Here is a 14,463-nt window from a genome sequence, read left to right on the forward strand (position 1 = left end):
AACTCAACTGAACAAAACTAAGCAAATCAGTTAGGTTAGGTAGAATTCATGTTTTGGAGATGTACAAAACAAAAAAATCAGTGTTTCCCACACAGAGATTTTAAGATTTAGGTATATGAATGGCTGTTAGCCCCATTTTGCACAACATGGGCAAAATGTCTATAAGCGCAACAATGACAAGCTGGCTTGTCATCGTTGTCGCTGTAGTGATAGTCCACTAAATCACTTCCCAAGACTGCAGTTAGACAGCCCACATTATCACCCTTATATTGACTGCAGCTAGATCTGGTTCTGCCCAAGAGATCTAATAAGATAAGATAAGATAAGATAACCTTTATTAGTCCCACACGTGGGAAATTTGTTTCGTCACAGCAGGAAGTGGACAGTGCAAAAGTTATGACGCAAAAATTAGAATACAATAAGAATAAATACAGTACACAGCTGTACAGAATAGAATAAAATAATATACTATATACAGTAGAATAAAATAGAATAAAAATATACAATAAGATAAAAATAGAATACGAATGCTATATACAACTGAGTAAAAATACAACGATGCCAGAAAAGATTATTGCACTTAGTGTTATTGCACATGTGTGGATGTGTGTGTTTGTTCAGTTAAAGTCTTTGTTGTGGAGTCTGACAGCAGTGGGGAGGAAAGACCTGCGAAATCTCTCCGTCCCACACCGTGGGTGCCGCAGTCTCCCACTGAAGGAGCTGCTCAGTGCTGTCACAGTCTGCTGCATGGGGTGGGAGACGTTGTCCAACAGGGATGACAGCTTAGCCGCCATTCTCCTGTCACTCACCACCTCCACTGGGTCCAGAGGGCATCCTAGAACAGAGCTGGCCCTTCGGATCACCCTGTTCAGTCTCTTCCTGTCCCCAGCAGAGATGCTGCCGCCCCAGCAGACCACACCATAAAAGATAGCAGAAGCCACCACAGAGTCATAGAAGGTCTTCAGGAGTGGGCCCTCCACCCCAAACGACCTGAGTCTCCGCAGCAGGTACAGCCTGCTCTGCCCTTTCCTGTAGAGGGCGTCTGAGTTATGAGTCCAGTCCAGTCTGTTGTTCAGATGAACACCAAGGGAACTGAAATGGGAACTGAAATTCCATTACCCAAAAAAGAGCGCCAAGTTGCCTGCCTTCGACATGGTGATGAAATGCCAAAATAGCTGCCCCCCAAAAATCTTAAGATTTGAAGCACCCCGACGTTTTCAAAAAGATGTGCCACAGTGCCTGCAATGAACAGGAGACTGGGTCCAAAAAACTGACCCTGCGCCATGAAGAGTGAGATGTCACTAAAGTTCATATACATTTGAAGGCAGATGGGAAATAATGCAAATACATTTGGCAAGCTAGAGTATCTTAATTGTGCTATTTGTATCTTGGTGCATGCTCAAGCATGCAGGTAAGTAAATTCCAAAAGGTTGATTCTGTTCATCTGGACGTGTCATTTTCAGTGGGAGAAACGTTTCGTCACTCATCCAAGTGATTTCTTCAGTCTCAGTTGACAGCAGGTTTCCCCGATCTTATAAACAGTACATTTGCACAATGACTGAAATCAAGGAAAAGTGTCTGAACTTCTTTAAGTTTCCTTGAAGATGTTTCATCTCTCATCCAAGAAGCTTCTTCAGTTGTAAGAACAATTGGTGGAGAGTCCCAGATTTTAAGCCCTGTGGGAGTGTCCCCTAGAGGGTCATGGGCACCCTATTGATCCTCTAATGACCATTGACCAATGGCCAAGAGTACCATTCACAGAGAGTTGGGGATTGGCTACAGTTGGAGGTTGTTTGGTTTCTCTGATGTATAAATCCTGGCAATCCTACTGGCACTTAACAGCGTACACTACATTACTCTGTTTGTGTTGGGGGACCCAATCCTTGGGTGGACCAATCTTTTGGCGCAGTGTGTTTTGGGGTTTAAAAGCCACAGAGATGCAGCGTTTAGAAAAAAAATTGCATCTCAACTGTTCCAATACTCCTGACACATAAGGGATCACTAAGGGTTTTTGCTTAGGCGGCAGTTGACCATCTCTCCTTTATTGGCTGGAGCTTTCTTGAGGCGCCTTCCCAGCTTTGAGAAATGCCCAGCTGGGATAACCACATTTACTCAGGGTCTTCTTGATGTGATGTTCTTCTGCTTCCCTGGCTGCTGTGTCTGTGGGGATGGTGTTTGCTCTGTGTTGTACCGTCCTAATGACACCCAGTTTATGCTCCAATGGATGATGAGCTTCAAAGCTTAAATACTGATCAGTATGGATAGGTTGATGGTACACATTGACTTTTCAATGCCCCCCATTACTGATGGAAATCTCACAGTCTAGGAAGGCTAACCTGCTACTTTTCATATCCTACCTGGTGAATTTTCAATGTTGGTCCACCGAGTTAATGTGATCAGTGAATTGTGGTAAGTCCTGAGATTTGATTTTCACCAGGTGTCATCCAGATCCACATAACTGAACCAATGTGGGTGCTATTTGTAATTACTGTCAGCAAAAATGAACCTAAAACTTTCACCACCAGGTGGCAACACTTTCATGAAATAGAAACAAATTCACAGTTTGCTCTGACATAATTAAGCTAATCATGAATAGCAATTGTGTTTGTATGAAACCGTTTCACGAAAAGCTATCTTAGCAAATGTATTTGAACTGTCAGTAACAGATTGCTATTCCTACGTGTCATCATAGGCAACAACATTTCTTATCTTATCAGTTCACAAGAAATGGTGTTAATTGAGTATCATTGATTCATTTTACTCTTGAAGAGCTGTAAGCTGCTCCAATGTTATTTTCTTTGGAAGTGAGCATGTTATCTTCTGGGAGGATCTGGTAGTGATGAGAGCCATGTTCAAGGTGTTCAAGTCACTGTTTGCTGTCCCATTGACTAGGACACCAGTGCTTTGCATTGTATTGCCTACATCTTTCAGGGCAGAGATCATGCTACATTGACTCAGTGCACCATTTAAGTGGTATTACATGACAATAAAGCCACATTACATCAGATATTTTGGAAATAAAATTATAGCAGTTGTGTATTTTCGTGTGACCAGATATCTTCCAATTTACTGCAGCTGCTTCACAGGATGGTGGTTGACATTTGAGTTGCCTAAAAAAGAAACCTTTTTCTATTATTTTTCAAATCCAGATTTGTGGCCATTACACTGCAGTAGATGGTACAGTATTTATAGAGCTGATGCTGGGGAAGTTCAAAGAAGATGGGGAAAAAGAAACATAGATAATAGATGTTATTCAAATGTATATGCTTGTGTAAACCTCTTTTTAATGTCAGATCAACTTCAGGTACACTTCTGCAAATTGGTGCATCTGTTAATGTAGCTAGTGGTGATACATAAAGGAGAAGATGATGGGAAATTCAACATATATGAAAGAAAGTTTCATGCAGGTAACAAATATTGCCCCAGTCCAACACTCACAGCACCGTTTCTGTTCAGTCTGTTATTCAGCCTTCTTTTTTGTCTTTCCTTTCCTGACACAACACCTGTTCAAACACAAACTGCAGGTCTTGATGAAGATGAATATGATGAGTAGAACTATAGTGAGGAAGAAGCCCAGGACATCCAGGCTGAGATACTGGTACCAGGTGAGTTCATGGGCCTGGACCCTCAAGTGCTTGGCTCCTTTGTTTCTCAGTGTGAACTCGATCCAGAATACTGCCTCTTCCAGAGCACTGATGGGTCTGTCGTGGTGGATGCTGGACAGCCGCATAGCATTTTCTTTGTACCTGTGAATGTGGATATAGGTTTTTGAAAAAAGAAAAAAAATCAGCTTCAATCATTTACTGTACATAAAAAAATAAAATTGCCCATATGACAAATAACAGATTAGTAAAATCCTATTTTGAAGCCTTGACTTGAGCATGACTAACTGAGAATCTGAGGTTACTGCACATTCATAGGGTAATGACGCAAAGTAGCCATGTCCTAAAGTGTTGACATCTGTTTTATTTTAAATGTGACCATAATTTAGGAACGCTTTGTGTTGAAAGAGCTATAGGCTTGTATATCCTCTTGTATGGATTTCTGCAGAGGCAGACTTCACTTTTCAGACTCTGAACCTACATTCATCCTTTCTTTGAATGCTTTTTTTGTTTTACAGTCTATGCTTTCAGTGCTTAATCCAAAGTGCAGATAGTTCAGAGAACTCACGATTTGTCATTGATGACTGTGTTGATTGCGTCTCTAAGCGCTTCCGTTGTTATGAAGTTCAAATTGAGAATAACTGCAGCTCCTTTAGCCTTCATATGGACCATGTTGTCTGGCTGGTCACCGAACATTGGGATGCCCACCATGGGAACTCCGTGGTAGATGGCTTCGTAAATCCCATTTGTGCCTCCATGAGTGATGAAAGCTCTAGTTTTAGGGTGACCTAACACATGCCAAATAACCATGTGACATTGAAAGTTAGTTTTTTACATTTGGACAACAGGAGCATTTTAATAATCTGGAACAGGGGATTTTAGCACTGTAGTACTCTATAGTGCAACAGAAGAAGAGAGAGAGAGAGAGAGAGAGAGAGAGAGAGAGAGAGAGAGAGAGAGAGAATCACAACCTAATCAACATAGCAGGTTTGCACAAGAAGTAATAAGTTATCAGGATAGTATGTCAGAAAATTCTCAGTCTTTAAATTGTTTCCTTGTGTTATAAAAAGTGCTCACAGCTTCCAAAAACACATTTAATGTTGTGAAATAAGCCTCAAGTGGCTTTAAGAATTAAAATTAAGTAAAGGTTTTGAGAAAAAAAATAATTTGGTTGGCAGTGGTACTGTTAAATTTGCAATCTTTCCAGCATCTCATTTCACTAGTACAATTTCTGCCCACCCAAGCCCATATCCATGAGTACCAACTTTACTTACCCAGGAGGTCATTCTGAGGGATCCAGTCATATATTCGAGTGTTGGCACCCAAAGTTGCTGGTTTTTCTCCCCTGTATCTCCACAGCACCTGTAAATGGTGAAACATTTCTAAGCTTACACTGTGTTGTTGGTGTACTGTGGTGTTTTTGTTGGTGTATCACAGTGTATCAAGTTGGTGACAAAGAATTTGCACACTCTGAATTTAAAAAAACAAAACAAACTTAAGTTGGCATGTTCCCATAAGGGAGGGGAACTTGAAACGTCCAATCTGTAATGTCATTAATTAATGCAGTTATCTGAAACATGAAAAACTACTCCATACTTTACACAAATTGATTACAGCTAGCACAAAGATTATCCTCTGACCTTTTGTGGGATCTGAGCGAGGCCTGAGGCTATCATGTTTGCCTTCTCCTTGGTGACGTTGTTGATCATGGATCCTAAAGTGAAGATCACAATGCCATCATCTCCAGAACTCTGCACAAATTCCTCCAGATCCTGTAACAAGTCGAATATTATCCCACCAACAGCCAACTGTTTTTGCATTTTTGTTCAAAATTTTGATGGCTTCACTGCTCCTGGCAGGAATATTCTGTGATGTAATGATTAATCAGATGGTAATAGTTGAGTGTCCTTACCTCTGGTAAAGGTTTAGCAGGTCTGCAGTGGATCCCACCAACATATTTGAAGTTGGGGAGGAAAGGACGAGGGAATTCAAAATCCCAGTAGGTTCGAATTAACCAGATGTCTGCTTTACTCATCAACTCACAGGCACTGGTGGGAGTTCCTGTTGCAATGCATAAGTAATGGACATCAATGTATCACCAATATTTCATTGAAGACATATTTTCTTAATCAGATCTGATGAAATATAAAACACTGTATTTATAGTATTAGCAGATTTCAATTTTTTTTTTATCAGTGCTTAGTGCCTATTTGCTCACCTTTGACATCAGAGTAATATCTGTCTACTTTTCCAAAAATGTGACTCATTGCAATGTCTTGGAGAGCATAGAAGAGAAAGTTCCACACTCTCTCTGAGAAGTCCATCTTATCTGTGAGTTTGCTCATGGCACCGGGAACAAAGGATGGTGGAGCAGGCATCTGACCACAATGCCTCTCCCAGTTATAAGCTAAGGAGAAGCGCAAGGAGAAAACGAGCGGGATCCCCAAAATATCTGCTACCAAGTCACTGCCACGATAGATTGGATCAGCGAAGAGAAGGTCGTAATTTCCCTCTTTCAACTTCTTCATGACGACTTCTGATTTCACCACACCGTCCAAATACTGGATAGAAAACTGCATTTGAGTCTTGATTATTTCACTGAATCTGATGTAGATCTCCCAGTAGTTCATATAATCAATTTCATACATGGAGAATCGAAGGAATTCTTCTAAAAAATCTTGCAGGGCATCTTTTGAGAAAGATACGTTGAAGGGCTCGTAGTGAAAGCGGGATGGCTCATTGGTGTTCATGTATAATGACGAGCTCGGGACCAGTACAGTCACCTGGTGTCCCCTGTCAACCAGCGTCTCCAGAACAGGCTTCATGTTTATCCAGTGGCTGCCATCAGTGTACCACACCAAAATGTTCCCTCCTTTTGCACTCCATGTCGCACAAAGTACCAGCAGGATGCAGGCAGAGAGACGCAGATCCATGGTGTCTGAATGTCAGCAGGAAAACCAGCTGTGGTCTGATCCTTTTTTAAAAGTATATAAGAAAAGATGATTATTAAGTAAATAAATCTGAACCTTGACTCACTTCCTTTTTATGAACCATGTCTTATTTCACCATGCGTTAAAACATAATAACCGTAAATTTGACAGTGCTGGAAAAAATAAAACAAATAAATAGGAGAAATACACTAGGAAATGATAAAAGTTTTCAGAGCACCAGTTTGTGGTTGTTAGTATAGTAGAGGTAGAGTGAATTGGAAATTTCAGTAGAAATTTCAGTTATATAGGCTTATACATAACTCCCACACCTTATGTGGAACTTGAGTTAGTAATATGATTACTCATACTTCTGATCGCTTCCCTTTTTAAAAAAGCCTCCTGCGTCACATAAAGTCTCTGCACGGCCTTCTTCACTACTTACTGCTACATCTACGATGTAAATCTGGATTATGGAAGCTAGAGTTTAATATCTGCCCTAGGAAAATGTTGCATCGGTGCATCCCTAGCTTAAAACTAGTGGTTAGTTCCAGCATCTCTGCAAGTTTGTGTGTTCTTTGTCTTTGTTTAGTGACTCCAAATTAACCCCATCATTGCCTGTGACCTGTCCAGGTTACATCCTGCCTCTCTCCAAACGTCAGTTGGGGGACGGTCCAGGCTACCAACAGAACAAGTAGTTAAGAAAATAGGTAAAGTTTTAGCTCTCCAAGAACTAACTCAGATCCTTATATTATTATGTTTGAGTTTCAACTTTGGTTTTTGACCAAATACTTTCTGATCTGACAATATTCACTTGTGCCTCCAGTCCATATTTGGATAAGAGGCACGTGTGCATGTCAACATGATACACTACGACAATGAATTTTATACCATTAGCACTTAGCTGAAAGTACTACAGTGTATAACTACACGTCTCCCAACATTTTAAAGACTCGTAGTAGAAAGATATCCAGGAGCAGAAAGAGGCAGCTGATTTCAGAAACCTGCTGAGGCCAGAAGGGTCGCAAGAGTTGTCAGCCACGCCTTCAGGAATCGTTGTTGTTCTTGGGAAATGTCACCGCTGACTGTTTGGGCGTGTAAATCTTAACTCTGGGTACTTTGTCCCCCTCATTAACATTGTAGATTCCTTTTGACGCTGGATTCAGGAGCGTCTGGAAAAACAATAAGCATTTGAATATTGGATTCAATGCCCTGCTGAGGCAGTCACTGGCCATTCAGTGTGCGAGTGTGTACTGTTTTCAACCTTAGACCTCCCCTGGTGGTGCAGTGGATGTGTGAGAGTGAGTGATCAATGAGTGATTAACCAGCAGAATCACTGAGCCCCTAACTGTGCTTTTGCCTTCATATTTAATTTTCTCTGGAACTCAACAATCTACCATTTCCTGTTTGCATTCCTACTGCTTCCACTTCTTCCTTCCTTGCTCTGTCTTCCCACCACAGGGTAAGGGGTTACAGCGCAATGCTTTTTGAAGTAGACATTTGCATAATCAGATTAGGATGTGTGATTGTCAGTGGGCTCCCCCATCAGAGGGTGCTCCAGAGGAGAGAGGGTGCTGTCCAGCCCAACAATGGAAGACTCCCCTCCTCTCACTATCCAACCAGCCCTGCACCTGCATCCCACCCAGCCACCCACCCGTGCTGCAGGTCGGCAGCTTCGCAATTCTATGCTTGGACTCGGAAGGGTAAGAGAGAGAGCGAGAGGAAGGTGCAGGGGGAGGAGGAGGGGTTCGAGTGCGTGATGGGAGTGGGAGGGCAGGGGTTGAGCTGAGATATTTAAACATGCAGAGTGTGAATTGGCTTTAAGGGGATAAAGAGCTCAGGGCCTATCGGTTGGCACCCAACTCCAGAAATTCTTTTTCATGGGCGCCTCAGCCGAGAGAGCGAGGGGCTGCCTGCACTGATCTGGCCCATTGTGATAACGGATTCAGACAGTGTGCTTGACGCTGATAAGGAAATGTGCTCTCAGTAGACGATTGCCCACATACTTGGGAGAGAATAGTCAATCAGGCAAATATACTTGGTGGAGGGAATGAGAAGCGTACAGATTTGTTATTATTTCTCAGTGCATGGTTTCATAATCCTTGTGGAAAGTTGAGGTCAGAGTTATGCTCACACTGCTTAGGCGTTTTCTGTAAATAAGGTGGTTCAACAAAATGCTTTTTCACAGCCTTACAGCCTGTACGGAAAAGGCTTCACACGCCTTCCTCCAGTGTCAGATGACTGAATTATGAAACATCATGATGATTTTCACCAAAAAGTTCAGCCCACTGAGGAGTCCCCTGTTATTTTAATCTTTTTTGCATTTTACCAGAAAGTTTCTCAATTTCCTGTTAAATTGCTCAAGCAGTAAACACTTCCTAAATTCATGTTATAGGTGAGCCATAATGTTTGATTGAAATATTTGTCATTCTGCCTCTACCATAGAATTCATTTAGTATTACTGCAGCATCACAAAGAGTCACCTGTCACTTCCCACAGGCCTGCAGTCACTGTGTCCAGCTGCCCTCTGCTCCGTTTACACACCATTAGCCGGAGTTTAACAGCCGGGGTGAAAGCGCCTAAAACCGACTCAGTGTTTACTCTGCAGCTCAGTTAGTTGCTGCCTCTTGCCTGAAAACGGGGCCCATTTTCTGTAGTCACAATAGGCGATTAGACATGTAAATGTCTGACCTCAGTTTAACCGGCTGCCAAACAAGAAGACTGTTGATATTGTAGCTAGAGGTGAAAGAAATAATCCATTAATAGGTTTGCTGACTAAAAATTGATCCGCAGCTATTCTGATAATTAAAAAAAGGCCTAATTATTTATTGGCAGCAGTAAAAATGAGGGCTGCTAAATACCTTATGAAGCAACAGAGTGATGCTATCCTTTAAAAAAATAAGAGAGAGAGAGCAAGAGCGGCATTTGCACTCTGGTCATCTCGACAGTGTTTGACTCCAGAGCGACCTCTGACCTCAGGGGTTGCAAGTTAAGCGGTCACATAGAGCACTCATCCCTCAGGCCTCTGGTCAGTAGACAGAGAGCAGAGGTCAGTTTTGTGTCCACACGGTCATCACGGGCGCTGCTGAAAGCAAATGTCTCTGGGCTTACTGAGCAAGAACAAAGAGCAGCAGATTTGCTCTTAATTTCCCATCAGCTGTGTTTCTGACATAGTGTGAAACAACTTAACTATTCCACTCCACATGTCACTATTTACTGTGCATTGTATGAGTTTGTTCCATTCACAGCAACTCTGAAAAGGCAACTTACATTGTAAAAAACTATATATCTATCTATATGAAATTATATATAGTATATTTATTGGTTATTGTTAACTATAGGTTATTTTTTGGGTTTTTTGAGTGTTTGGGTGTTTATTTTTTATGTTTATTTATTTATTTATTTATTTTTTACCTCAACCCACAAATTGACCTTTTTGTAGGAGTGTCCACTTTCCTGCTTCCTCTACCAGTTTAGAATAGTGATTACCAAGCAGGGTTACAAATATCCCAGAGATTACTTAATATTAGCATGAATAAAACAAAAAAGGAAACAAAATGTAAAAACAAAAATTACTGATAGCTAAAAGAAGTGCATAAATCATTTAAACACGGAGGGTGGATGGGTGAAACAACTAGCTTTGAAAATAAAACTGTTAGATAAAAAAAAAACAAAAGTTTGAAATGGCAAAGTAAATTAGTTAAAAGATGTAGTTTATTATCTAAAAGTATGCAATTAAATTTTTGGTTAGCTGCATTGATACACACCTGGGGAAAGATGGGCAGAAGTGTGGATAATCTTTGTAACTCCTCTGAGCAGTTCATTTGTTGCATTATCTGAATAAACTTAAATTTCAGTGGTCACACAGACGACGCTACAATTTAAAAACTACTTTTCAACCAGGATTGTTGTTTTTACTGAACCATCCTGAAAGATTAGATTTCATATCAGCACCTGGAGTAAATGTCAGACTGAAACTATCGTCCAGATCCCCTTTTCTATAATAGGTTAAAATGATAAAATGTATCTATGTCTATGTGATTCAGTATTTGCTTACTGGGGGCTTTGAAACACTTTAGTGAAACAATTACTCATACTTAACAATTCAGAAGGTAACAAATCATTTATTAAATAAATAGTTCAAATAAATAACATACCTTATATTCACAAACAAACCAAAATAACTTACAAAAGAGGTATCAGAAGATCATCGGCACACTCTTAACAGGAGACAATCAACTTATTATTATTATTATCATCATCTTTGGCTATATGACATGCGTATTGTACAAAAAATGACCAAGTGAAAACACAGCGAAGAGATTTGTGTACAGTTACTGAAAGAAGATTGTCAGTTTTGCCAAAATCCAACCTGACTAGTAACAAATACTGACGCTGTTGTGTGAAAGGGATGAGAAAAGGGGGGGAAGGCTTTCTTAGGATTGATTTTTGTAAAGTGGTATAACCTTGATAATTGAAAAGAAAGGTCACATGTAGTCTTCTCTCGGAGGACGGGGGTAGCATGTCGACTAGTGGGGAAAAAGTGCCCTTGGTTATTTTGAGATTATTTGCAGTCTTGGCTGAACCATTATCTATTCAAATTCCTTATTCAATCTTTTGCTCGGAATGAGAAATTCCTTAATCCCTTCCATTTTTCCTCGTTGGCAAAACACCCCGATACTGCAAAACGAAATTAGTTCAAGGCGGGCCGGCAACAAGGAATATTAACATAAAGACACGAGAGGAATAGTACATCCAGGTTTTTACACACCCATGCAGAACACAAATCAATTTCACCTGCAAATTATATTTCATAACTTCAACACAGAGACGGTGCTCACTTTTCAGCCACGTTTGACTATCACACACTCTGCCCTGAAGGCAGACACACAACAGTCTTTACAGAGGACCAGATCAGAGCAGAAACCCCGGGGAAGAAAGAAAGGGTCCAAAAGTTCACTCCAGAGTTGCTTCTGTTAGATGAGCTGTGGCTCTACCAGGCCTCAGAGCTGTCACAGCTGGATCCGGGCGACGGAGCCTCCGTGTCACTGGTCAGGGCCCAGGGGTGAGGAGGGGAGTGCAGCTGCTCCATGTTGCCTCTGAGAAAGGTGAGCAGGGCGGTGGGGGAGTGGCCGGCCGGCTGGCCGCTCTGGCTCTCCAGCAGCTGGACTAGGAAGTTGATGTAGCGCATGGCCAGGCGCAGGATCTCGTTCTTGCTCAGCTTCTTCTCCGGAGGATGGGTGGGGATGAGCTTGCGGAGCTCGGCAAAGGCAGTGTTGACGTTGTGCTGGCGCCAACGCTCCCTCGTGTTGGTGAACACCTTTCTGGTCATGGTGCTGAGCTCAGCTGCAACAAGTGACACAATGTTAGGCCACTTAATACAAGATATGAGAGTAATTTGTGTTTATTTTGAGTTTTTGATTCCAAACTCAATGCAAAACAGAAAAAAGCTTTAAAATAAATAAAGAAATCATCAGTGCTGGGGAGTGATAGGAGGAAGGTGGAGGCACCAGGAGCATGGTGAAATTTGCAAACTGTTTTAAACCCCCCAAAAGCATTTATCATAATTGATTCATTTGCTACCTATTTCTGCAATACGCAGCCTTTGTGTTTTTCTTCATATTTAAAGGCATATTCAAGAGGTTTTTTTGGCTGGCACAAGTGACACATCAAGTTCTTCTGCAGTGTTTACCATTTGCAAGTGATGAAGCCTTTAAATCATTAACAGATGGTATTTTAAGCTACATTAGAATCTATTTATTAAACTTCTTTTGCACTTAATATTTTGATAACAAATATCTGCAGCTATCAACTATAAATTACAGCACATTAAACATCTACTATGCTACTATAATTGGAAATATTGCCTCGGAGGAGGGAAAATCCTAGAGAATGAAGTAAATGTCTCACCTGTACCTGTGTGTGGGAAATGTGCAGAAATCTCAGAGGCAGAGGTTCCTTTGTCATTGACGTGTCCTGGAGACCAGTGTGAAGGTCCACTTAGACGCGTCTCCTCATGCTCACTGAGCTCCAAGTGAGGAGAGGGGAGAGCCACAGAGAAGGAGGGAGGGATGAGAGTGCCGAGTGCTCGCATCCCACATTTTTATAGCAGCGCAAGCTCCATTGTCTGACATGTGCTGTCGTGGAGCCGCTGCGTGCATTGTGTGAGGTTGGTGTGATTGTTAAAACACGTAACTCCTCCTTTTTCTGTCACTTGGAACAAGTGTGTGTGTGTTTATGATGCTGCTGTTTAAATGATTTGTCTTTTTTGTGGGGGCCTTTCTGCCGCTTTTATGATTTAACAGCTCTTTAAATGACTATTTGTGCTGCTTTTATGATTCATTGCTCATTTAATCCTTGAAGGTTAGCGCTAAAGGTGACAAATAAATTCCTATTGAAGTGAAACTGAGACGTTCATCTCTCTGATCCTTCTCTTACTGCTGTGGACACTTATTCCTTTCTGCTTCTCTGACATTAGGCATGGACAACCCACTGTCCCCTCCACCGAGGAAAAGACCTTGATATCAGTGGCTGCTCTGCTTTGAATCCGGCCTGATTGGGCCACAAAAGGTAAAAATACCATATCCAGATTGACAGTCGGACAATATGGGTTTTGTTATGACTACGGTAATCTTGTTGAGCCATTCCAAGGGGCCACACATAAATTAGAGCGGAAACACGGAGAGCACAGCGTCTAACTCACCTCTCTGCAGCCACTCCTCACTCCCCCATCTCACCCCCTTCCTCTGCCTCCCACTTTCAACCTTCGTTCAGACAGAAAAACACATCTAGTTTAACCAATTGTCACTGTTCTTTTTACACCCTTCAAGTGTTGTTTCAAAGACGCAGCCTTCCATAAAAGTCTCTGTGTGGAGTAGGAATTTACATAATCCGATTAGGGGCCGGGATTAGCCCCGGGCCTGGAGAACAGGCCCGATGGGGGCCGTTTTCTGAATCGGGCATTCATGAGACCCCGCTGCACGTCCAAGAGGCTGCACCTGCAGGCCAGGCGCCGCTGCTCGCTGCCTCCGTCCAGCCTCCACTCCAGGTCTGCAGACTCACTTCTCTGTGTGGTGGTTTGATGGCGGAGTGTACCTGCTGTAAATCATCATCATCTGGGAGCAGAATGAGGGCAAACTCGTAAAATAAATTCAACTGAATGAAGCAGCATCTTGTGTTTTTTCAGGGGGTTCTGCAGAGAAAATCTAAGCCAGAAGTCACTGCAGAATTCATATAAAAACAAATGTTGTAAATGGTAAATGACCTGTATTTGTATAGCGTCTCACTACTCCCTAAGGACCCCAAACACTGGATCTTTTTTTAGGAGTAGACCAAATTGCATTACTTCTTCCTACACTGTTACAACACTGCCAAAGTTCGGAGAAATTACAGTAAATTAAGTCTGAGCTGTTTGGATACTTAACATTTTTAACTACATGTATACTAGTATATATAACGTAATACGTCCTGCTGATGCCGTCGTTCAAACAGCTGACAAAAACCACATAATCAGGCGTTTTATTTTTGGAGTTTGTCCCTTGCAAGTTGATGCACTGTTCCTTTTAATTTTACCTGAGCACCATCTCATTTCGACAGTTGGTACCATGTGAGGGGTTTTCATCAGAAATGTAAAACAAAGCAAACTTTAAGTAGCCTTGTTGATTGGGGCTTAGTTTTGCTTAGCCTTAAATACATTTTTGTTAATCATCAGGAGGCATATAGTGGTAAACTTTATCATTTTTTATCAACTAAAGCAACCCATTCTACCTGGAAATGTCCATTTTTGTGGGACAACACCCTGAAAACTGAAGGACTGGAACCACATTTTGTACAGATGGACATTCATGTAGCATTTTGGTTATTCTCTACAGCACCATCATTAGTTTAAACAATTTAGATCGTTCAGTATAAGCTAACATTCATACAATGTTATC

The 14,463-nt window shown here is 41.5% G+C and overlaps 2 protein-coding genes across 3 annotated transcripts; both read right to left on the minus strand.

Moving 5' to 3' along the window:
- Positions 1-3,460: 3,460 nt before the first annotated feature.
- Positions 3,461-6,569, minus strand: LOC308404403 (UDP-glucuronosyltransferase 2A2-like; the record flags this gene model as incomplete). The annotated part of the gene is made up of 6 exons (XM_080894429.1): positions 5,821-6,569; positions 5,515-5,663; positions 5,243-5,374; positions 4,877-4,964; positions 4,171-4,390; positions 3,461-3,746 (listed from the first exon to the last, which is right to left on the minus strand). Exons 1-6 carry the CDS (start codon positions 6,533-6,535, stop codon positions 3,461-3,463), a joined length of 1,590 nt encoding a protein of 529 aa, XP_080750555.1. The 5' UTR covers positions 6,536-6,569.
- Positions 6,570-10,673: 4,104 nt separating this feature from the next.
- Positions 10,674-13,397, minus strand: tal2 (T-cell acute lymphocytic leukemia 2). 2 transcript variants are annotated; one of them, XM_080894590.1, is made up of 2 exons: positions 12,440-13,397; positions 10,674-11,875 (listed from the first exon to the last, which is right to left on the minus strand). In XM_080894590.1, the coding sequence occupies exons 1-2, from the start codon at positions 12,621-12,623 to the stop codon at positions 11,523-11,525; spliced, it is 537 nt and encodes a 178-aa protein (XP_080750716.1). In that variant the 5' UTR covers positions 12,624-13,397; the 3' UTR covers positions 10,674-11,522. The 2 variants fall into 2 exon arrangements, with proteins under 2 accessions (XP_080750716.1, XP_080750717.1); XM_080894591.1 differs by having other exon boundaries at positions 12,446-13,396.
- Positions 13,398-14,463: the final 1,066 nt, after the last annotated feature.

This window comes from Rhamphochromis sp. 'chilingali', assembly GCF_963969265.1.
Source record: "Rhamphochromis sp. 'chilingali' genome assembly, chromosome: 10".
In the NCBI taxonomy this organism is placed as follows: domain Eukaryota; kingdom Metazoa; phylum Chordata; class Actinopteri; order Cichliformes; family Cichlidae; genus Rhamphochromis; species Rhamphochromis sp. 'chilingali'.

Excerpts from the sequence above, each read along its gene's own strand:
- tal2 (XM_080894590.1), bottom strand. The coding sequence starts at position 12,623 with ATGCGAGCACTCGGCACTCTCATCCCTCCCTCCTTCTCTGTGGCTCTC. Across the intron at positions 11,876-12,439 it reads TTTCCCACACACAGGTACAG|CTGAGCTCAGCACCATGACC; the intron begins GTGAGACATTTA and ends CACTTGTTGCAG.